Below are 22,295 nucleotides of genomic sequence, written 5' to 3'. Positions count from 1 at the left end.
ATGGACAACGGACATTAAATGATGATGATGACGATTCTGACCCACAGACATTACATATCCAGCAGGGCATGCTTGCTTCACTTCATTCCAGCATTCACAAGTTCTCTGCTTCTGAAGCTTATCTTTTGCTGCCATACAACACATGTTGAGTCTCACTGAGAAGATGATAAACGATCAAGATGATTGGTGATTTGCTATGCTTGAGAAGACCTGTCCATCTAAGTAAAATCAAGGTCCCGGAAAGGAGGGTTAGCAGAAGAATCGCCAAACTATTTTCAAAGAAGGAGTTTTTGAAAGCGTTGCTTCATACTATAACAAGGCTCTCACTGCTTTCCTGGTTTCAAAGATAGAATCTGTTATTATGCTAAACTCCACCAAAAGGTCATATGATTTGCATCCCGGAGCCCAACGCATAATTTTCCATTGATTCATGTCCGATGATTGCTAATTTCACCTCTCCATTTTGTGGATGGTTTTTGGCATGGAATCGTTCGGTAACATTAATTGGTTGTTGTGCAGGTATAATAACAGCAACAACAATAATAATGGTTTCAAATTTTGACACAAGGCCAGCAATTTTAAGAGAGTGGGTCAAGTCGGTTACATTGACCAAGTGTTTAACCGATACTTATTTTATCGACACCGAAAGAATAAAAGGCAAAGTGGACCTCCCCGGAAAAATCAAACTATTTACACGGATATGCGAGTGGTTAGAATCACATTTATTCCCAAGTTGGTTATAATGGTTTGAAATACCCCAGTAAATATTATTATGAATAATCTATCTATCTATTTATGCATATATGTTTAAAAAGATACTTGGACAATAGTAAATAGAAAAATATATGTGAGCAAGTGGAAATACGAAAGTATGGCTAGAAATGGTCGGCTAATGTCAATAATAGTTCTCGCATGGCATTTCGTACGCGATGGCAGTAAACACCAACATTCTGACCCCAGAACTAACGTTAGATCATTATGATGACTGGCTTAAAGGAAACCTTTCCAAATCCAAAACACAGTTAAAAACTGTTGTTAAAAGTAAAACTTGTGGTAAAGCTTTAGATCGAAAATCTTTAAAACCAGTTGAAAGTCCTCCTTCAATAATTCCACCACATCAAAGGTAAGAAGAATAAAACAAATAACGTAGATTACTAAAGGTGAAAAGAATGCTAAAACGTAATTAAACGAATTTTGCTTCGTTACCAAATTACTCTGTAAATGAAATAATATATAAGTGGGGGGAAGAGGCAGCGCAACCACTTTGCTAAAGAAATTGCAAAACCTCACCCACGAACCTTTATTTTCTTCGTACAAAATGAAATCGAAAGTGAAAATTTTTTGGACAGTCCATTAAAAAATCAATGTTATTTAGGTTACAAAACAACAAAAACACAAGACTTAATACCAGCCTTTTTGTTATATATCTACAATTTACTATATTAATAAATATTAAAAAAAGTACTTCGCAGTTTCCGGGCTTAACATTCAAAATATTTTTTCTCTACTCCAACATATTCCTCGAAATTGTAAACTGTTTCTCGACCAAAGTGTTCTTTTTTTTTCTACTTCCTTCATCATTAATTACAAATTAATTAATGAAATGTTATCTTTTTTTTTTATTTCTCATGAAATAAAAAAAAAAGTTTTCCTGTTGAATTTGATGGTTATAGGTAGTTGCCATGTAAAGTTTCACTAATTTTGTTTTGACATGAAATGTTTGAGTCTGTCTTTATATTTACTGTTGTGATAAGATGTGCAACTAATATCAGATATAATTTCATAGAGTGATCAATAAATCGAAGACCATAATAAATAATAATAAATTTTAAGCGAGTTAGTCCCTAGCTCGTATTTTGCACTACGAGTTTTCTTGAAATCAGGACTTAAGGAGTTATAATAAAGTTAAAATAATGCACGAATGTTAGTCGAACTAAAGCTACCTGGAGATTAAATTCTCCTGGTTGGAATTTTTGCTGTGTTCATCTGTATACACTAAGTTCCTATAACATGAGGAAATTAAATAGCAATAAGTTTATTGGCCAATAGACACCTGCTGAAATAATGTAGTAAATTCTACTCTTATACTGGTTCCACTATTGGTCTGTGACTCTTTCAGGACTGTAATCGATTACATTGGCCCCTCTCCAATACTTCCCCGCTGCTTATTTTATCGATCTTGGAAAGATGAAAGAGAAAGCCGACTCCTGCTAGATTAGAACTTAGAATGCGAGGGGTTGTAACTGAAAACTGCCTCTCGGTCCGCGACTCCATAAGTATGACTTGGGATGAAAGGGTAGACTACTAAAATAAACGTTTTTTTTTTTCAAGACTAAACATTTTTAGGAAGGGTCCCACAATTTAATCAACCTGCAACATGGCCGTTTTCCATGCTGGCATGGGTTGGATGGTTTGACTGGGGTCTGGCAAGCCAGGCTCCAATCTGATATATATATTTATTTATATATATATATGTATGTGTGTGTGGTTGCGTTATCTTGTCTTGCCCTTACATGACATCTGTAAACGAGTGTCACTGTTATACAAGCAGTGTCACTCATTCATTCATTTCCAATATTCTGTGAAAAACATGTCTGGCAAATATTATTTTGCATTGAAACAGGTGATGGTGGGTAACAGAAAGGACAACCTCAATAAACTTCATCCCACTCATGCAAGCATGGAAAACTAGACATTAAAATGATGATGATGATATATGCAAACACACACACACACACACACACACACTGTAGTTACACTCTTTCACTCACTCTGTTCCTTCATATCTTGTTTTACCATTTCTATTACTGTTACTTTCACAATCTCTCTCTCTCTCTCTTGATTTATATTTCAAACAAGTTGATGCCAGTTTGGTTTGCTGCTTCATGCTGCCCTAGTTTATCAGAATTCAGAAATGCTCTAAAGCACAAAGATAGCATTCTTTACTGTAGACGCGACTCTATCTTTCTCTATCACTATTTTTCCCCCTCCTGTTCTTCTTCTGTTACTACTATATCTTTCTCTTTCCCCTCTCGTTCTTCCTTCTGTCACTACTGTCTTTCTCTCGTTGCTCACCTATTCTTCTACTTCCTTCCCTTGTTTCTCCCTCTACCACTCTCTCTCTCTCTCTTCCTTCCCTTGTTTCTCCCTGGTCACATGCTTCCGGTCACAAATCCTTTTCTTCCTTGGCTATCGCCGAGCAAACACGCGAACTTACTTCGTCCCGGCTTTCAGTTCATGCCTCACAGCGTTCATATACACATAATTTTTCACGACTGGCCGCATAGCCTTTTCCGTTTGTTTTCCTGTCTTGTTTTTTTGTCCGCCTCTACATTCCTCCATAGCACAGGTTTAATTTGTGTACACAAATTTAATTTGCAGTTCATGGGAAGAGCCATTTTAACGATGCGTCCTGCCCAACTCTTCGAAATGCCGGTGTTAAAATGGGGGTAGCTGATGAAGGAAAATGTTCTCTATGTGGCTTGTGTGTTTTCTGTACTCTGGTTATTATTATTTTCTTGTCTACGTTTTGTTTGCAATGTCCTGTACCCAGATATGCACCTATATATACAGGTAGACGTAGGTATGCACATACCTGTACGTATATATGCATATACTCATTTATTATTTGTTTTATATATATATATATATGTATATATATATACAGATTGATAAAACTTTTCAAATTTTTCAAAGTACCACCACCACCACCACCTCCTATGTATGTACATACTCACAAGGCTTTGGTCAGCCCAAGGTGCCACGCAGTGGGACCGAACCCAGAACCATGTGATTGGGAAGCAAGTTTCAAGTTTCTTGAGAAGTTTCTTATCACACAGCCTTGCATTTATTCATTTATTCATCGATAGAAGGCAGAGATTTTGTTGCCATGAACATAGTGCAGTTATTTCCCAGTTGTGATGGGCCGGCCACAGATTGCTCCTTACCAGTTAAAACTGTCGTAGATCCCAACAATATGTCCCTCCTGGTGTTTAATTAGTATTTGTTAAAAGACCAATGCAGAAAACACCATGGACAGTGAATAAGACTCTTCCGTGGGTGTTGTTAGTTAGTTCTGCGCACAGTGCTAGAAATATATTCTCATTCACCAGCAGCAAACAACGACCCATGACAGACCTTTTTTTTTCATTTTTAAATTTCAGTTATTCTGCAAAGGAGAGAACAGATTATGTTTTGGAATACCAAGCTGCAGAACAGCAGAAGCTGGCTGACCAATCACAGGTGAGCAAGTACAACAGGTTCTTCTTTCAAAGATACAATTTAAACCACTTTCCTAACATTTATTAATAGAAACTTTTGTTATTGATGTTGTTGTTTCGTTAGTGTTTCTTCTTCTTCTTTGTTAGTGACATTAATTACATTGTACACACGACTCCACAGAAATGGACGCAGCTATGAGGCTGTTTTCTTTCATCTCCGCCTTCATCCGACGTATATGTTTTTATTTTAATGGTAATAAAGGAGATTTACTGCTGACATCTCATTCTTCATCTCGTCATGCTTTTCATCATCATCATCATCACTCTCCCACCCACCCACCTTCGATCTACCAATGTAATTATCACAATCATTACTGTCATTGCCTCTACAGTCATCATCATCATCATCATCACTATCAACACCACCAGTTTCACCATCCTCATCACCATCACCACAAACATCATCACCAAGACCACCATCACCACCACCACCCCTCCCCCTCCCCCATAACAATTACTTCTGCCTTCATTATTGGCTCCAATCTTTCATTCATCATCCTCTCCTGCCACTCCATCCTCACCGTCTTCATTGTCACAAACATTCACCATTGCCTTTACTTTCATCAACATGATGACCATCATGACGGTGATGCTGCTGCTACTACTTCTACTACTTCTACTACTACTACTACCACCACATGCCTTTGTATTTCTGTTTTGCCTTGTAGACACGAGATGTGAATGTTTCCGCAAATGAAACTTCCCTGAATCAGCTGGAGGAAGACTCTGGCCTCACAGAGGTGCACAACAACAGAAAAGAAAACTTAAGGTTGAACACAGACGTCTACGAAGGATTTACATTCAGTCATTCTCCCACAGTTCTACCAATTGAAGAACACAAGAGTCAGGTAACTTTTCATTCCACTCATTCTCTTTGATTAAGGTTTTTTTAACTTTTTGTTCAAAGTTGATGTTTGTTGGACTTTAAAAAAAAAAAAAAAATTCTTTATTTTTTACAAGTATTTGTTTGTTTTGATGACTTTTTTCTTTTGTCTTTTACTTGCTTCAGTCATTAGACTGTGGCCATGCTGGGGCACCACTTTAAAGAATTTTTGGTTGAATGAATTGGACTCCCTGCCCTCACTGCTTGATAACTGCTGTTGGTTTGTTTACATCTCCATAACTTAGCAGTTCAGTGAAAGAGACCAATTAAATAAGTATCAAGCTTAGAAAAAGTACCGGGTTCAATTTGTTTGACTAAAAAACCTTTTAAGGTGGTGCTCCAGCCTGGTCACAATCCAATGATTAAAACGGGGAAAAGGTAAGACAGACAACCATTTCCCTTTTCTCATTCTTTCTCTTTTTTTTTTGGTAAACAGATCATAAACACTGTTGAAAGTAATCAAGTGACTGTGATACAGGGTCCAACAGGCTCTGGCAAAACCACACAAGTTCCTCAATTCATCCTGGATCATTATGCATCTAAGAACCAATACTGTAACATTGTTGTCACTCAACCGAGAAGGATTGCTGCCATCAGTATTGCTAAGAGAATTTGTCAAGAAAGACGATGGAAGTTAGGGACATTTTGTGGATATCAGGTGAATTTTGAACCTTTCCATGTTTAGACACTTAATTTGGTGTTTGTTAATTAATTGTGTTTCCCTTTTGATTTTGATCCTGTCTTCAATCATTTTAGGTTGGAATGGATCGAGAAGTCTCTCCAAACACACGGCTGACCTACATGACCACTGGGGTCCTTTTGCAGAAACTTATTAACAAGAAGGACATTAATGATTATACACACGTCATCCTTGACGAGGTTTGTAATGCTTGACACACACACACACACATGCTTACTATCATCATCATCATCATCACCACCACTATAATTGTTGCTGCTACCACCACCACCACCACCTTTATTATCATCAGCATCAAAATCACCACCACCACCACTCCCAACATCACCATCCACCACCATCACCACCCACCACCACTATCCACTACGACGACCACCACCACCTTTATTACCATCAGCATCAGCAGCAAAATCACCACCACCACTACCACCACCACCACTGCCAACATCACCACCATCCACTACCACCATCACCGCCATGTTCATGTTGTTGTCATCTTTTTACTACAGATCCATGAACGAGATCAAGAGACAGATTTCTGCATCCTCATCGTGCGGAAATTCCTTCGTTCGGTTTCCAAAAGAATTCGAGTAAGTATCCATTTGGTGATTATATTTTAGAATTCTTTGTATTTGTTTTATGTTTTAGTCGGGAGTAGAAGGAGCAACACCCCTGACCCCCTTTTTTTACAGGGTCTACCAGGCTGATGGGAATAACAGAGAAGATGAAACCATGGTTTCTGGATTGCTGTCGTAGGAAGCGGCATATTGTCAAGGTGTATATCTATTAGTCAAGAGGGCAGTTTAGTCTCACAAATTTTCTCCTTACATTGCAGGTAATTCTGATGTCTGCCACTTTGGATTCAGAAATGTTTGCCAATTACTTTGCCCTTCCAGTCCGTAACACCTTGGACCCTGCCCCCATAATCACAATTGATGGCAGTTTCTTTAGTGTGTCTGAATACTACGTTGAGGATTTGGTTCCATTGGGAACTGTAAGTACTCTTTTTCAATCTTTTAATTTGATATAAAATGCTTGACAATCTTTTAATCTGTTTTTGGTCCTCTTAATTCCTCCTGATAGAGGATGATGATAATGATTTTGTTGTTTATATCCAAGTTGGGTCTGATTGAGCAGACTTATGGTGAAAACCAGTCCAGCTTTGACTCTCCTGTCTTTTTAATATACCCAGTGCTACCCAGCCCCACCCTAGTTAACCCTGACCCTGCTTACTCCTGTTCTCTTTCTTATAATGTGAGTTGCCGTGTAATTCCTCAACAGCAAAAAGCCCTGTTCTGTTCCCTTCTTTTATACTTGAATCCCTCATCTCTTAGTATAAAGTTACCCTACTTAGTCTTGCAAGCTGCATAGCAACTTCACTGTTGCCATGAAAAAAAAAAAAGCACTCAACACATGATGTAGAGTGGTGGCCCCCCTGTAGAAGCAGGCAAGGGGGAACTTAGTCTAAATGTGAATTGTAAACATTAATTAAAAAAAAAGCAAGGGAAACTCGAAGAGGTGTGAGGTGAGATCTGAGAATGTCTGGTGCTAGATTGAGACAAAAGGAGGTATTCTGATTTGCTGACCTGTCCAATTCTATGCTGCTTTGGGGCAGATTAATGCTAAAATGATAAAAATGATGTGATGATGGTGATGTTAATGAGTTTGTGAATGTATTAATATCCAAGTGTTGTGAAAAGTTTATTTATTTTTCTTAGATAGGACAACTTGATCCTGACAACCCACATATCACCCCTGAGTCTCAGCAATTAGCTGTCAACTTAATTCAACACTTTAACACATTTGAAACCAAAGAACAAGGGTAAGTTACATTCAAAACCCGATTTTGGGTATCTTGGCTTCAGATAATCAATTTTGCCAATCACCTTCCATGCTGTAATTGTTTTCGTTCCAGCACACAATCTCAGATCAGGTCACTTACTATGCAAGTACATCTCTGTAATAATAATAATAATGATAATAATCTGCTTGAAATACTTAATACTTACAGTGTTAAAATGGTATCATAAATTCCAGTCTTTGGTCGAATACTTTAATCCTTTAGCATTTTGGTTTCTCTGTCAAATGTAATGCTTATTTATTCACATTGTTATCTCATATCTCCATAGTTTTGATGAGGTGAATATATATTTCTAGAATGATATTGTTGGGTATTTGTGAGAGGCTGGATCTGGCCAGTTTGAACTTAAAACACAGAATATTTGGGCCTGATATGGCTGGATTAAATGCAAAAGGGTTGAATAGCTATTTATGTATTTATTTTAATTTATTTTATTTTATTTTCTTTTTTTTTAGAAATGATCCTCATTCTGGACAACAGCCTATTTGTGGAAGTGTTCTTGTTTTCTTGCCAGGTAAGCATTGAAACCATCATCATCATCATCATAACCACAGTCACAGCACCACTACCAAAACCATCATCATTACTACAATCCTCACCACCACCATCACCTTCACTCATGACACGAACTCTATACTTCACATGATGAAGAATTGGCAGCAGCAGCCAATTCTTTCTCTTGCTTCCCTCTTCTCTCTCATTTATCCACACATCTGCTTCTATATCAAATTATCTTGAGCCGAGTTAAATTCCTTTCGAAACAGAAAGTTCCAAAGGCAGTTTCCTTTATCCTTAATTCATCATTTTAAGAAATTTTGATGCAAAATAAATTATTGTTTTGGAACATTTTGTTTTACAGGGTTGTCTGATATTGACAAGCTCTATGACAAGCTAAGAACTCTGCCGGGTCAACACAGGTAAGTTGTCTAGTTTTATAGTCATCTCTCACTTCAACCCTTTAGCATTCAGATTACTGTGTTAGAAGTAAACCTTATTTATTCACATTGTTTTCAGTTAATCATGTATTATTGTATTGTTTTAAGATTTCAATGATGTGACTGTTTATTTTTAGAACGACATTGTAGGTTAGGTGTGAAAGGCCAGAAATGGCTGGCTTGAACATAAAACAAAATATTTTGGCCCGATACGGCTGTTTTAAATGCTAAAGTGTTAAAACAATAAAAATTACGAATGAATGAACTGCCAGAATTTCTTTCTGTTTTGTGGTTCCTTTGGTCAACCTCCATTTCTCTGATAGTCTCGTCAGATGGTGTTCTTTATGATGTGGCCTGCCAACTCCTGTCAAACTGACCACCCTAAGCCATTAATGAAAATGGACGTTAAATGACGAGAGCGATCGCTTGAATCATAGTAATGTTTGTCATCATCATCATTATTTAATGTCCAGCTTCCATTAAGTCAAAGCTTTTTTTCTTCTGATTCTGATGCAGGTTGGTTGTTATACCGTTACATTCTTCGGTGACGATCGAGGAACAAAGTAAAGTGTTTCAGCCAACATCTCCCGGATATCGTAAGGTAAGTCTTCATCATCATCATCATCATCATTTAACTTCCACTTTTCCATGCTTGTATGGCTTGGATCCAATCCGTTGATGTGGATTCTCCTTGGCAGGATGTCCTTGCTGCACTCACCAACATTTGGTTGGGAAATTTCGAAAAACCCCATCAAAAAATTTAAAAAATAAATAAAACTAAATTGGTTGTGATGTTAAGTTCCAGAATGTTCCTCCTGTTTCGATAAAGAATCTAATTGCTTTGTTTTGTTTTCTTTCCTGAGGTGATCCTTTCTACAAATATTGCTGAAAGTTCCATCACAGTGCCTGACATTAAATATGGTAAGTAATTCCAAACCATAACTAGAAGAAGTAGGAAATTAAAAATCATTACTCTGAGGATTTCACTGTAATAGTCACAGAACTGGTTTGGTACATGGTTTGTACATTTGCAGGCCGAATCCAGAGATTCTCTTGAGGTCAGGAGGCACTTAGGTCCTCCAGTTTCCCCAGAAAGTTTTTCTCCACAGGATGTCATCAAATTTGCTTTAAGATGGCAGGTTTCTTTTGTTTTCCGTACATGTTTCCATAGCAAGATATTTTTCAGATGGAGGACCAGGTCTGTATTTAACAATTTGTAGAAAACAGAAAAACAGAGTTGTTTCCCATAGAATCTGAAGCCCTTAAAAGTTATGTCCCTTGTCGATGTTTACTCTCGTCTTTCACCTACATTTGTTTATAAAATAAAGTTAATCGCCACATCAAAGTGGTTGTTCCATGTTACTACTAGTTTAACCTCAAGCAGATCTTCCACCAGCTGGTCACTGGCCGGAGCAGACTTTGGCTATCGCTCTGGTTTAGCAGACAACAGGGTCACGAGACTGACTCAGTTTCGAGCTTGGTGTGTGACTTTTGACTAACCCTGTATAATTGATAATAATAATAATGATAATAATTGTGTTTATCTCCGCAGTTATCGATTTCTGTTTGACCAAGAATTTGATGTGTGATACTCAGACAAATTTCACCAGTTTACAATTAGATTGGGCATCAAAAGCTAACTGTATTCAACGGAAAGGTAAAGTAGTTGAAATTATTGTCTAACATTTTGCTAGAATACCATAACACTGCTTTGACCATTAACCCATATATATTTCTTGCAACTAGCTTTTTGATGATTACATCATCATCGTCATCATCATCCTTTAATGTCTGTTTTCTGTGCTGTCATATATTCTAATGTCTGTAAATTCTTTTTATTAAAACAACACAAAAACAAAAACAAAACCCCTGTCAAAAGTTGTCTTTCTTGTTTGCTGTAGGCCGGGCAGGTCGTGTCTCCAATGGTCGTGTGTATCGTCTCATCACACGGTCGTTTTGGTACAACCATATTCCAGATTACAACACACCAGAAATGCAAGTAAGTCACCAAGTCTTAAATTGATTGATTGTGGGGAGGGCAAGAGCAGGTAGTTAATATAATTATGTTGTTTGTTTGGAGTTTTAGCTTGAATGGGAGGAGTTTTAGCTTAAATGGGAGGAGTTTTGTTTGAAGTTGTTGGGGAGGAGTTTTGTTTGAAGTTGTTGGGGGGAGTTTTGTTTGAGTGGAGTTGTTGGGGATGGGCATTTATTTTTCACAGCTTGATACCATTCCTGCTGCTAACTTCTCATCTCCAAAATAGAAGTAGTAACCTTTTGTCAGCCAGGTAGACTGGGTCTAGGAAAGCTGTATGACATATTTAAAGGCATATCACAACTCAACAGAGTAGCAGTAACAAGATTCAGACTCGTGACCCTGTTCTTAGTAAGGCACCAATGCAACCCCTTGACCTTGCACTCATTGCATATAACCCCAATCTGTCTTAACTAATTTCACTGACATAATTTCTTTTTCAGAGATGTCCTCTCGACTTGTTGGTGTTACGAACTAAAATCCTTGACTTAGGTGAGCCTAAAGCCATTCTAGCTCTTGCACTTGCTCCCCCAAACCTCGATGATATTGAAAGGACCATCCTAGAGTTAAAAGAGGTAAGACTTTGTTTTCTATTTCTTTAAAAGTTTGATATGAAATTTATCAACTCCCTAAGGATGTGGCTTGGGTCTCATTGTCTTATGTTCCTGTTATGTTCCTTTTTTTTACTGTAGATTGGTGCTCTTGCTTTGACGCTGAACGGTGTCCCGAACCGGTACGATGCTGACCTGACTTACATGGGCCGAGTTATTGCTTCCCTACCAACTGACATAAGAATTGGAAAACTGCTTGTTTGGGGTCATGTTTTTGGTTTCCTCAAAGAATGTTTAATTCTAGGTAAGTCTCAAATGGCACCTTTCTCTCTACATTTTGATATTTGGCTATGGCTGGTGATGGTGGTGGTTGAATGTGCAGATAGGAAAGCAGACTCTGGAAGCTGACAGATGAGTGGAGAAAATCCAGACTGATGTGTTGATTGGTATACTGACAGACATACAGGTGCAGGAGTGGCTGTGTGGTAAGTAGCTTGCTTACCAGCCACGTGGTTCCAGGTTCAGTCCCACTGCGTGGCACCTTGGGCAAGTGTCTTCTACTATAGTCTCGGGCTGACCAAAGCCTTGTGAGTGGATTTGGTAGACGGAAACTGAAAGAAGCCCGTTGTATATATGTATATGTATATATATGTGTGTGTGTTTGTTTGTGTGTCTGTGTTTGTCCCCCCAGCGTCGCTTGACAACTGATGCTGGTGTGTTTACGTCCCCGTAACTTAGCAGTTCGGCAAAAGAGACTGATAGAGTAAGTACTAGGCTTACAAAGAATAAGTCCTGGGGTTGATTTGCTCGACTAAAGGCAGTGCTCCAGCATGGCCACAGTCGAATGACTGAAACAAATAAAAGAATAGACCCGTAATTCATCACTTGTTATGACCATTTAAAAAAAAGTTTTCATCTTCCTCAACACAAGCAAGATGGTTCTGTGTAGCTGGAACCCTATTATTTTTGGTGGGTGTATAAGCTTCGTCTATCATATCCAGAACATACACCTGCATGATCTGTGACCCCGTCATTCAGCCTGTCATCATTTTGTATCTCCAATTCGTGTTTCTAATGTCTAACATTAATTAAACTCTTATTTTTTTGTTGTTTATTATTTCTGAAACCCGTTGTATTTTGTCTTCTGTAGCTGCAGCTTTGTCATTGAAAAGTGTGATATCTCGGCCATACAAAAAGCATCTTGAATCTTACCAGTGAGTATTTCGTTTCATTAAGTTGACCTCAGCAGGATTTGAATTTTATGTTTTGTATTCAGATCAACCAAAGTCACTTTTGCTGTATCATTCTTCCATAGTTGATGAAATAAATACCAATCAAAGTAATGGTATGTGTGTGGGTGTGTGTGGGTGTGTGTGGGTGTTTGATATTGACTTCAACCCCCTCCCCTCATCTCTCTAAATATTTGGCCTTCTGCTACTTATGCAAGAGATTATTATTATTATTATTATTATCATTATCATTATTATTATTATTAACCCTTTAGTATTCGGATTATGCTGTCAAATTTTGTAAGTGACGAATTTATTAAATTAACTTCATGGTTAAATGGTTGGTGCTAGGTAGGGCATCCAGCCATGGGACCTGTGCCAAAACTGAGACATTAGAGGATGATGCAGTTGCCAGACCCATCGGTTCCAGTCCATTATTGGCATGGAACTTAGGATGGTGATCATGAAACTGTTCAATGTGTTTCTAGTCATTAAATACAGAAGCCAGCCATTTTGTTTTCTATCTGTCACTGTTATATTTTCTTCTTTTATTTTCCCCAGGCGTAAATTCAGCTGGGCAGATGCTTCGTTCAGTGACTGCATTGCCATTGTAAACATCTACAAGGTAAGTCTTTTTTTGTTTGTCTTAACCTCTTTATTTTCTAAACTGTTGTTGTTTAACCCCAGGCCCTCCTGAATGGAGATGGTACTCAGCAAACATCTTCAAAACAACAAATGGTTCAGATTTTCATTGTCTTCAGCTTTTCTTTCTTTTTTTATTGCGTCTTCTTTCTCAAGTTTAATTTTTTTCTCTCAATTCCTTAAAGAGAAGAAACTATGTTTTCTGTTTCTATTTTATCAGGTTTGGGAAAGGAATTGGGCCCATGGTATTTTCAAAAGACGTGGTCAGTCAGAAGTGGAATGGGGAAAAGCAAACTTTGTGCAAATCAAAAGAATACATGAGGTAAGGATTTTTCACTTCATCAATAATCAATAATCAATATGCACCACCAACATTTATGGTGTGTTTCAATAAATTTAGAAAATAATGAAGAATTTGGAAAAGATCGATGGAATAGTACCAGACATAAAAGAATAAGTCCTGGGGTTCATCATATCCTTATTTCATTTCAGCTTGCTGAACTTATCCGGGAGTTAGAGTTCCGACTGACACAGTTCAATCTTCGTATTCCAAGCAAGTCGCCAGAATCGAAGAAAGACCTCAACCATCCTGAAGAGAAACTTTTGTTCAAGGTTTCATATTTTTTTTATCCTGTCCAGAATCATTTTTTGTTTTTTTCTAGAAAAAGAATGTTTCTTTATTTTTACTTAAGTCAGTGAGAGGAAGAAGAGGGTCGGCCATAACCTTTCCCAAAACCCAGAGGCTTTTGGAAGGAAGGAAGTCCACTGCAGATGGTTGACCTGACTCAAGTGCTTGCAGTAGTGACGGGCACACTGCTGGTTACGATGACCAGGGTCCCAGTTGTCTGCTCATGAAATTGAGGTGCCAGTGGCTGAGCACGCCACAGGCATGCGTACCCTTCTTGGTGATGAGGCTGGCCCCTTTGTAATGACAGGTACAACTCATTCTTGCCAGCTGAGTGGACTGGAGCAATGAGAAGTAAAGAGTCTTGCTCAAGGACACAATGCAACACTGGGAATTGAACTCAATCATGAACCCGATAACCTAACCACTAAGCTACACTTGCATTGGTGGACTTCACAGAAAAACACATAAAGACCTGGTGGTGGTGGTGATGGATTAAGTCTACCATGGAATAAAGGGAGTAATCTTTTCCCTGATTGGAGAGGACCATTCTGCACAGTGTTCCTTTGTCAAATTCCATTTACAAAATTTTCTCTTTCCTTCCCTTTAATATCTTCTCTCCCTCTCTCTCTTTCCCTCTCTTTAATATCTTCTCTCTCCTTCTCTCTCTCTTTCATAGCTGATCATATGTGGTGCCTTTTATCCAAATTATTTCATTCGAGATAAAATAGACGAAGAACAAGTGATGAAAACCATGTCGGGAAAGGACCCTTTCAATACTGTTATGGTCAGTTGCAACTTTTGATAATTTCTTCTTTTCTTGTATCCTTTTTTTCGTGTTTCATGCCAGCATGGACAACGGACGTTAAATGATGATGGTGATGACCCCCACAAAATCTTATATGGACCCTAGTGGTTAACAACTGTCCCCTATTTTATTGGAAACGTGCTTCAACAGAAAACTCTATGTAATCATCATCATCACTCTCATAGCATCAACTTTCCCATGCTTGTATGGGTCAGACAGAATTTGTTGAGGCAAATATTCTACTGCTGGATGTCCTTCCTATCTGCCAACCCACATTTGTTTCCCAGCAATGTAATATTTCCCCCAGGGCTGTTCTTATATTTAAGAACTATCATCCTTACTGAGCTGTGAAGGTCAGAATCAGTGTTTGTAGCTGATGACGCGCAACAACGCAGAAATGCATGCGTCCTACAATCCAGTGATATCATTCATAGCCCAATGTCTTTTCACACATTTTGTCTATGAAGAGAAAGTGGTTCTGAGAATATTGCAACAGTGAACAGTTCACCCATGTCTGAGTGTACACAAGTGTGTTGATTCCGATTGAACACACGCATTCTTCATTCAAGGTTCTTTCGTGGGATATTAAATGATGGTGATGATGATGATGAAATCTCAGTGAAACTACAAACCATATCCTTCTTTTTGTCTCATCAGATAAATGGTCTGCCACCCAATCAAGGTTCCTTGTACAAATCTCAAATTGAACAGTTATTTTATCCGTGTGGAAACATTCTTGCTATACACATGGAAGAATCCAAGTAAGTATTGTTCTTTTGCACTTTCCCACAAAACTTAGCAGATCTTAATGATTATTTTATTTATTTGTATTTATATATTTAGTTGCTTATTATTGTTGTTATTATTATTATTATTGTTATTATTATTATTATTGAGTGAGAGAGCAGTGCATGCCATCTAAGTGACACTGGGGGTAAAATATACAAAGCCCAGTATACCCATCATGACTACCTGTCTGATAAGGGTACACCAGGCACATGCATCACAACTGTATGTGCACGACATGGTGACCTCATATTGAGATAAACAGCACAAGACCCTGCAGGTAGGGCCCAGTTAGAATTTTCTTCAGGTTGAGTAACCCATCTCGCTCAAAAGGTCCTTGAATAAGGGCTGTTTAAGGATGCTGAATGAAACACCCATATCTCCAAAGGTTTCAGTCTCCTATCATTGCTTCTGTGAGGCCCATCGTTTGAAGGTCATACTTCACCACCTCATCCCATGTCTTCCTGGGTCTACCTCTTCCACAGGTTTCTTCTACAGTTAGGGAGTGGCACTTCCTCACACAGCTGTCCTCATCCATACGTAACACATGACCATACCAGCACAGTCGCCTCTCTTGCACACCATATTTGATGCTTCTTATGCCCAACTTTTCTCTCAGGACACTTACACTCTGTTGTGTATACACACTGACATTACACATCCAGCAGAATGGAAAACGGACGTTAAACAATGATGATGATGATGTAATAACTGATGTAGACATGGCATCTTGGTATTCATTGGTTTTGGTTTTGATTTTGTAGGATCTTCATAGAATTTGCTCGCCATTACAGCATGAACCGTGCATTGAACAATATCATTGGTATGGGCAACACTGGAGTCGTAAACCCTGCTGTTTATTTGGCTCTGAAGATGAAGTAAGTTGTCCATTGGTTTTTCTTTCTTTTTTTCTCTCTCTTTTAGATCTTTCAAGACCATATCTCTAACAGAGTACAGGAATGGCAGAGGCTGAGATACATCAATGAGGAATTAGCTCTGCTCATTTAGCATTCAGATTTCTCTGTCACATTTAGAGCTTATCTGTTCAGATTGTTTTCAATTAGCCAAGCATTATTTCATAGCTTCAAGATTTTAATGATGAGAATGTTTACTTTTAGAATGACATTGTACAGTAGGTGTGAAAGGCCAAATCTAGCCATTTTGAACACAAAAACAGATGGAATATTTGGGCCAGTTTAATTGCTAAACGGTTAATGGTACATCAACTGTATAGTACCAATAGAGTTGTATCATTTACACTAATGTACAGGCACCTGTATTTCATTTAATTAAGTAAATTTTTATATTTATTTAATTTAGAGTGTGTTGACCAAGGTGACCACCCCTGGTTAAGAGAAATTGGTTATTCAGAAAGGCTTTGGATCCAAAGATTCTTGAAAATCAATGTTGTACCTGTATTTCCTTCTTACTTAAGTAATGAATGCATTAATTTCTTAAAGCGTTTCTTTCTCTTGTCTTCTGATGTCTTGTCAGTTCCATCACCTGTTCACGTAAGAATTAAATGTCAATTCTGTCTTATTTGAGTATTTTGTTTCTATGAATTTGCTTCTAGGAAGACATCCTATCGAACCCTGGAATTGGAGCAATACTCTCGAGAGACGGCAACAAAAATGATGAAGCAGGTCTCCGAAGCTCAAAGTAATGTTGCTGGAAAATTACAAATGTTGCGAACAAACAGGTCAGGAGTAATTTTTAAAATTTCTTTAAAATTCATATTTATTGTGACTACTTCAGCACATAATTTTGCAGGTTTAGCTAACTTCCCGGTAAAAGGTTTCACAATAGGGGGCCCCCACCACACACACACACACACACACACACACACAAAAAGGAGAAAATTGTTAAAACTTTTTATCTCTCATGCTCTACTCTTATATTTTTATTTGTAAAAGGACAAAATACAGTGCTGCATCCATATAATTTTTCTTTCTTCACCATGTGGGTTGGACAAGTTCACAAAGTTTAAAACACTCTTTATCTTATTAAACATGCCTGACAATTTGCAGCCCCCTCCCTACCAACTTTTCTACCTTCACCAGTAGTGTAGATGTAAATATTTAGATGAAGTAAATGTTAGTCTTTAACGATGAAGTTAATTAGTTCTTTTAATTAGTGAGCAAGTGTTTAATTGGGTTTTATGTTTTTCCATTGACAGAATAACAGCAGCCTCTGCGATTGTTGGAAACCAGGTTGACTTACCCAACTATTCCATGTCTGTGATACAAATTATTGTTACTGAGGTAAGTGGCTTTTATCTTTTGCTTGTTTCAGTCATTAGACTGTGGCCATGCTAGGGCAGTGCCAGGAGGCATTGTCTCCAGCTGGGCTATACGACATGATCTGTGTCCTTATATTTTCAAACAAGGGAATCTTTACTACAAAGTACTGTTGCCGAATATCTTACATTGTGAGATTTAAAAATCGTAATTTTCTAATTAATGTTATTGTTTGTATCTTTCAATATTTAGATTCTAGAAGGATCAAAACAATATTTTTATTTCCATTGCTATAAAAATATTTGCTTCAATTATTTAGGTTCTGGAATGTGGACATTTTTGGGCTCGCTATGTTGATCAAGAAAATTCCCTATATTTTGTCCAGTCTAGTCTCAATATCAACCCCCAAGACCTTCAGGTTGGTGCCTTTTTAACAGTCTCCTTTTTTTTATTGCTGTCATCTCAGTAGTTTGTTGCTGAAAATTACTCTCCAAGTTCTTGGTTTGTATGTGGAAGTGTGTGTGTGTGTGTGTGTGTGTGTGTGTGTGTATGTGTGTGTGTGTGTGTGTATGTGTGTGTGTGTTATTTGCATTCATCGATTTTATTTCTCATGTTATTTCTTCATTTCTCTCCTCTTTCATAGCCTATTTCTGGAAACGTCCATGTTGGTATGATCTGTGCAGCCCCTTACAAGGATGAGGAAGTGCACTACTACAGAGCACAAGTGGAGGCCATTCATAACAACATGGCTCATGTAAGTGATATCATCATCATAGTTTAATGTCCGTGTTCCATGCTAGCATGGGTGGGATGGTCTCACAAGAGCCAGCCAGGCAGAAACCTGCACCAGACTTCTGTGACTGTTTTGGCAGAATTTTTACAGGTGGATGCCCTTCCTGACACCAACCATTCAGCAGAGTGGGTTTGGGAAATCTAATTGAGGGTGATAGTCATGGACTCTATCACCCCAATTAAGTTTCTTGCCGCCTGCAGTCGCAAGCCTGCAATCGCAAGCTGGGGCCTCATAAGAGATAATTGTATTCATCCTTGGTAAAGGAATCCATCACCCTGTAGAAATAATTTTCCTCCATGACCTCCGCAGCCACCTGCGGAGGCCAATCCAGATTTTCAGTGCAGGTCAGGATAGTGTCCTCTATCCACTCGAGTTCTATCCCAGGTGGCAACCCACAGACCCAGGCTCTTGTCAACTTCTTCCCACCATACGTGGGAAGAAACAAAATCTCTTTGCCCTCTAAGGGCTGGCTTGCAAATTTGCAATCCTCCTCAGGGGTGTCAAATAGCAACCACACAATTGCATACTTGACCCCGCTGGAGATGAATTTGATAGTTGGCAAATACTCTGCCAACTCTTTTTCAATTTGTGTCTTTTGAAAGAAGGTGATGGTGTTGAGCGACTTTGAGTATGTCCTTAATACCACCCTCCTCTCTTCAAAGTCTTTCTTCCACTGTTTAGATGGGACAATCTCCCACTCCAACGTAGTGTTGTATATCTTTTTTGCCATGTTGTTTTGGGAAAAAAGTTCACAAAAAACAAAAGTTCACAGAGTTCAAAAAACAAAAATGCAGGAAGGAAGGAAGAAGACAAGAAACAGTTCCAAAACACAGCAAGCTATTCTTCTGGCCATCCTGGGACTCCTGGCCGTCCTGGGACTCCTGGCCATCCTGGGACTCCTGGCCGTCCTGGGACTCCTGGCCGTCCTGGGACTCCTGGCTAACTCGGTAATCCACTTGGTAATCCAGGGCACAAAACAGTCATACAACAATTTCACCAAAAATTGGTAAAAAATGAGCACAATTATAGGAGGAGGGATACACTCCCAAAACACACTTCTCACCGCCAAGTGAGACTTTAAACACAACTACAGGCAGACAATTTGCCAGGAACTCAGTGGAGATTTCTTGTTCGACAAAATAAATAAACACGAGCAACAAACCCCCACTGAATCCCCCAAAAAACAAATGTCTTACCTTGTAGTTGTGCTTCACTTTGTTCAAATGCCTGTTTTATATATCTAAAAAAAATTTTTTCTTATTTTAGGTTTTCTTTGTGGATTATGGCAATATGGAAATTGTTCCTTTCCATAACCTGAAGCTTCTTCCTCAGGACCTTTTAGATGTTCCTTTCCAAGTGAGTACCATTCTTGTGATTCAAGCTGTCCCTTGATATTTCAGCTCTGTCTAGAGTATGTTTGTATGTTTGTTCTTTTCCATGGTCAAAAGCTTGGATGTGTACTTAAGAAGTTCATCTCACATTTACATGATTTTGAGGGTCTGATCCCACAATGTGGCACCTTGAACTAATATCGAAAAATACCTTAGGAATGAGAACCCAGGTTCGAAATTTCCCCAAGACACCTAACGAAGGCTGGAGGGTGTATCAGCCGGAACATTGTGTTAACAACAAACAAGATGAGGACAAAAATCCGTCAAATGTAAATAATATCTTCTTATATTTCATTGGTTTCTCTGTATTTCAGGCATTTGAATGTTATTTAAGTGGAATTCAGCCATCACCAATCAAATGTTTCGATGGTTGCTGGTCCCAGGAGTCTACTGACTATTTCCAAAACATGGTATCTGGTTTCCCTATTTATGCTCAAGTAAGAATTTCTTTCTTTCTTTCATTCTTTGCCGGATATGCAAATAAGAGTTAAGGAATGGAGTTGATAAGATCCGGGCTACATATGTTTCATAGAGAGCGGAACCTCAGAAATGGTAAATGTCCAAACGGGGTGTATAACACAGGCCAAGGATATCTTGATGAAATGAAAGTTTACATTGTCACAAGGGGGTACATATGTAGCCCGGATCTTAGCTACTCCATTCCTTAACTCTTGTATGTATGTGTGTGTGTCTAAATAAATTTCTCTATATTTTTTTGTCATATTTTCTCTTCCTCCTTCATATTCTTCTTCTTGCTGTTGTTGTTCCAGATTTATTCAGTCGTTGGAAGAGTCCTCCATGTTGAGCTGATCAAGAAGAAGTCAAAACAACAAGAAAATATCAATCAGAAACTTATTGATCTTGGTTATGCTGACGTCACTGAAGAATCTTTCTTATCCAAAGTAAGTAGAACATATTTTAACTTTTATTCATACCAAAGTAGACAGTGGGAGCACAATGCAGTCTTTGCGCCCATCAGATCTTGTCCAACTGTCCAGCTTTTGGCAACATGGAGCATGGATATTAAATGATGATGATGATGGCAGTAGAATGTATCTTTTTAATGACAATGTAAACAACAACAAACAATAATCATCATCATCCTAAATATGTTAATTATGTTCTCCTTTATGTTACCATAGCAATAATTTCTATTCAAATTTTGTTTTCCATTTTTTCAGAAAGACCATGAAGAACGAAAGAAAGCTCAGGAATCGTCGAGTTTGTCCGTTTGTCAAAATAGTGATGCAACATCGTTAGACTGGAATGCACTTGGTCTTACTAACGAGTTTAGTTTGGTTCGTTATGTGGGAAAGGTCAGCTGGAATTTAATGTCTTTCAGTGGTTGTTATTTATTACCTTTTTTATATGTTAGTGTTAAGATCAGGTGCAGGTGTAGCTGTGTGGTTGAGAAGTTTGCTCTTGGTTTCAGGTTCCGTCCCACCTTGGGCAAATGTCTTGTATCATAGCCCTCGGCTGAACAAAGTCTTGTAAGTCTGGTAGATGGAAACTGAAAGAAGCTCATCGGCCCATTGTGTGTGTGTGTGTGTAATGTATTTGTTGTGTCTATATGTATAGTTGTGTGTTTCTGTGTGATGAAGTTGAGTAATTTCCTTGAATTAATTCATGTAATTGTTGCTAATAATGCTAGGAGTCACAATATGTAGTGGTGGCGGCAGCGGTGGTGGTAGTAGTGGGGGAGAGTAGAGGGAAATAAGTGTGTGTGTGTGTGAGTATTCGTAGGTGTGTGTTTGAATGTATATAGGTGTGTGTCTGTATAAACAAAGGTGTGTGTATGAGTCATGGGAGAGAATTTTGTGTGAAGATTTTTTCCCTCAACATTGGGACAATAAATCCCACATAGTAGCAGCGGGGGGTGGGGGAGTGTGTGTGTGTGTTGGAGGGGGGGGGGTCGAATATTTATTCCTATCTAAACTAATTAACACAGAGGAGTGGTCCCTATTGTACTGCTGCTGCTGATAAAACCACTCCCACTACTACTACTACTACTACTACCACCAACTCACCACCATCATCACTACAGCTACCAGCACTGCTACTTGTAGTAGCAGCAGCAGTAGCAGCAGCAGCAGCAGCAGTAGTAGTAGTAGTAGTAGTAGTAGGTCCCATGTCATCCCTGATTAGCTGAACAGATCTATAATCAAAGGTGTTCCAGCCATGACTGTCTCTTGTTAATTTGTCTACTCCTTTTATTTATTTATTTATTTATTTAAGATGATTGTGATTTGAGGGCGATATAGTTGCTGTTTCTAGCATATTGAGTGACCACATGTGTGTGTGAGTATATATAGTATTTTTATATAAGCTTAAATCTTATGGCGATCACCGTGCAATGACTACAGAAAATAGTCTAATAAAGGGGTATATAAGCCCTCAACAGAAAAAGAAGACTTTCTTATCCACATGAGGAAAGCCTTCTTTTTTTCTGTGGAGCCCTTATATGCCCTTTTATTAAACTATTTTCCTTAGTCATTGCACGGTGATCGCCATAAGCTTCCCCTTGTTTTGACATTTTGTGAAG

General features: G+C 38.4%; 1 protein-coding gene across 2 annotated transcripts in view; it reads left to right on the top strand.

Moving 5' to 3' along the window:
* Nucleotides 1–635: 635 nt before the first annotated feature.
* Nucleotides 636–22,295, top strand: part of LOC106867444 (ATP-dependent RNA helicase TDRD9) — a 29,172-nt gene continuing 7,512 nt past the window's right edge. For both annotated transcript variants that reach the window (XM_014912321.3, XM_089338673.1), the window contains exons 1-31: nucleotides 636–1,123; nucleotides 4,164–4,242; nucleotides 4,949–5,128; nucleotides 5,600–5,821; nucleotides 5,920–6,042; nucleotides 6,373–6,453; nucleotides 6,699–6,857; nucleotides 7,582–7,685; nucleotides 8,180–8,238; nucleotides 8,584–8,641; nucleotides 9,176–9,260; nucleotides 9,523–9,580; nucleotides 10,212–10,316; nucleotides 10,561–10,658; nucleotides 11,135–11,266; nucleotides 11,384–11,546; nucleotides 12,393–12,456; nucleotides 13,033–13,096; nucleotides 13,334–13,435; nucleotides 13,606–13,725; nucleotides 14,418–14,525; nucleotides 15,204–15,307; nucleotides 16,097–16,210; nucleotides 16,906–17,031; nucleotides 17,509–17,593; nucleotides 17,889–17,987; nucleotides 18,213–18,323; nucleotides 19,629–19,718; nucleotides 20,068–20,190; nucleotides 20,524–20,655; nucleotides 20,935–21,069. In XM_014912321.3, the coding sequence (XP_014767807.2) occupies nucleotides 930–1,123; nucleotides 4,164–4,242; nucleotides 4,949–5,128; nucleotides 5,600–5,821; nucleotides 5,920–6,042; nucleotides 6,373–6,453; nucleotides 6,699–6,857; nucleotides 7,582–7,685; nucleotides 8,180–8,238; nucleotides 8,584–8,641; nucleotides 9,176–9,260; nucleotides 9,523–9,580; nucleotides 10,212–10,316; nucleotides 10,561–10,658; nucleotides 11,135–11,266; nucleotides 11,384–11,546; nucleotides 12,393–12,456; nucleotides 13,033–13,096; nucleotides 13,334–13,435; nucleotides 13,606–13,725; nucleotides 14,418–14,525; nucleotides 15,204–15,307; nucleotides 16,097–16,210; nucleotides 16,906–17,031; nucleotides 17,509–17,593; nucleotides 17,889–17,987; nucleotides 18,213–18,323; nucleotides 19,629–19,718; nucleotides 20,068–20,190; nucleotides 20,524–20,655; nucleotides 20,935–21,069 (3,477 nt within the window). In that variant the 5' untranslated portion in view covers nucleotides 636–929. The remainder of the gene's footprint in view (nucleotides 1,124–4,163; nucleotides 4,243–4,948; nucleotides 5,129–5,599; nucleotides 5,822–5,919; nucleotides 6,043–6,372; nucleotides 6,454–6,698; nucleotides 6,858–7,581; nucleotides 7,686–8,179; nucleotides 8,239–8,583; nucleotides 8,642–9,175; nucleotides 9,261–9,522; nucleotides 9,581–10,211; nucleotides 10,317–10,560; nucleotides 10,659–11,134; nucleotides 11,267–11,383; nucleotides 11,547–12,392; nucleotides 12,457–13,032; nucleotides 13,097–13,333; nucleotides 13,436–13,605; nucleotides 13,726–14,417; nucleotides 14,526–15,203; nucleotides 15,308–16,096; nucleotides 16,211–16,905; nucleotides 17,032–17,508; nucleotides 17,594–17,888; nucleotides 17,988–18,212; nucleotides 18,324–19,628; nucleotides 19,719–20,067; nucleotides 20,191–20,523; nucleotides 20,656–20,934; nucleotides 21,070–22,295) is intronic.

The sequence above is a fragment of the Octopus bimaculoides genome, chromosome 20 (assembly GCF_046866305.1).
Source record: "Octopus bimaculoides isolate indiv1 chromosome 20, ASM4686630v1, whole genome shotgun sequence".
NCBI lineage: Eukaryota > Metazoa > Mollusca > Cephalopoda > Octopoda > Octopodidae > Octopus > Octopus bimaculoides.
This window is presented reverse-complemented; position numbering and strand designations above follow the sequence as displayed.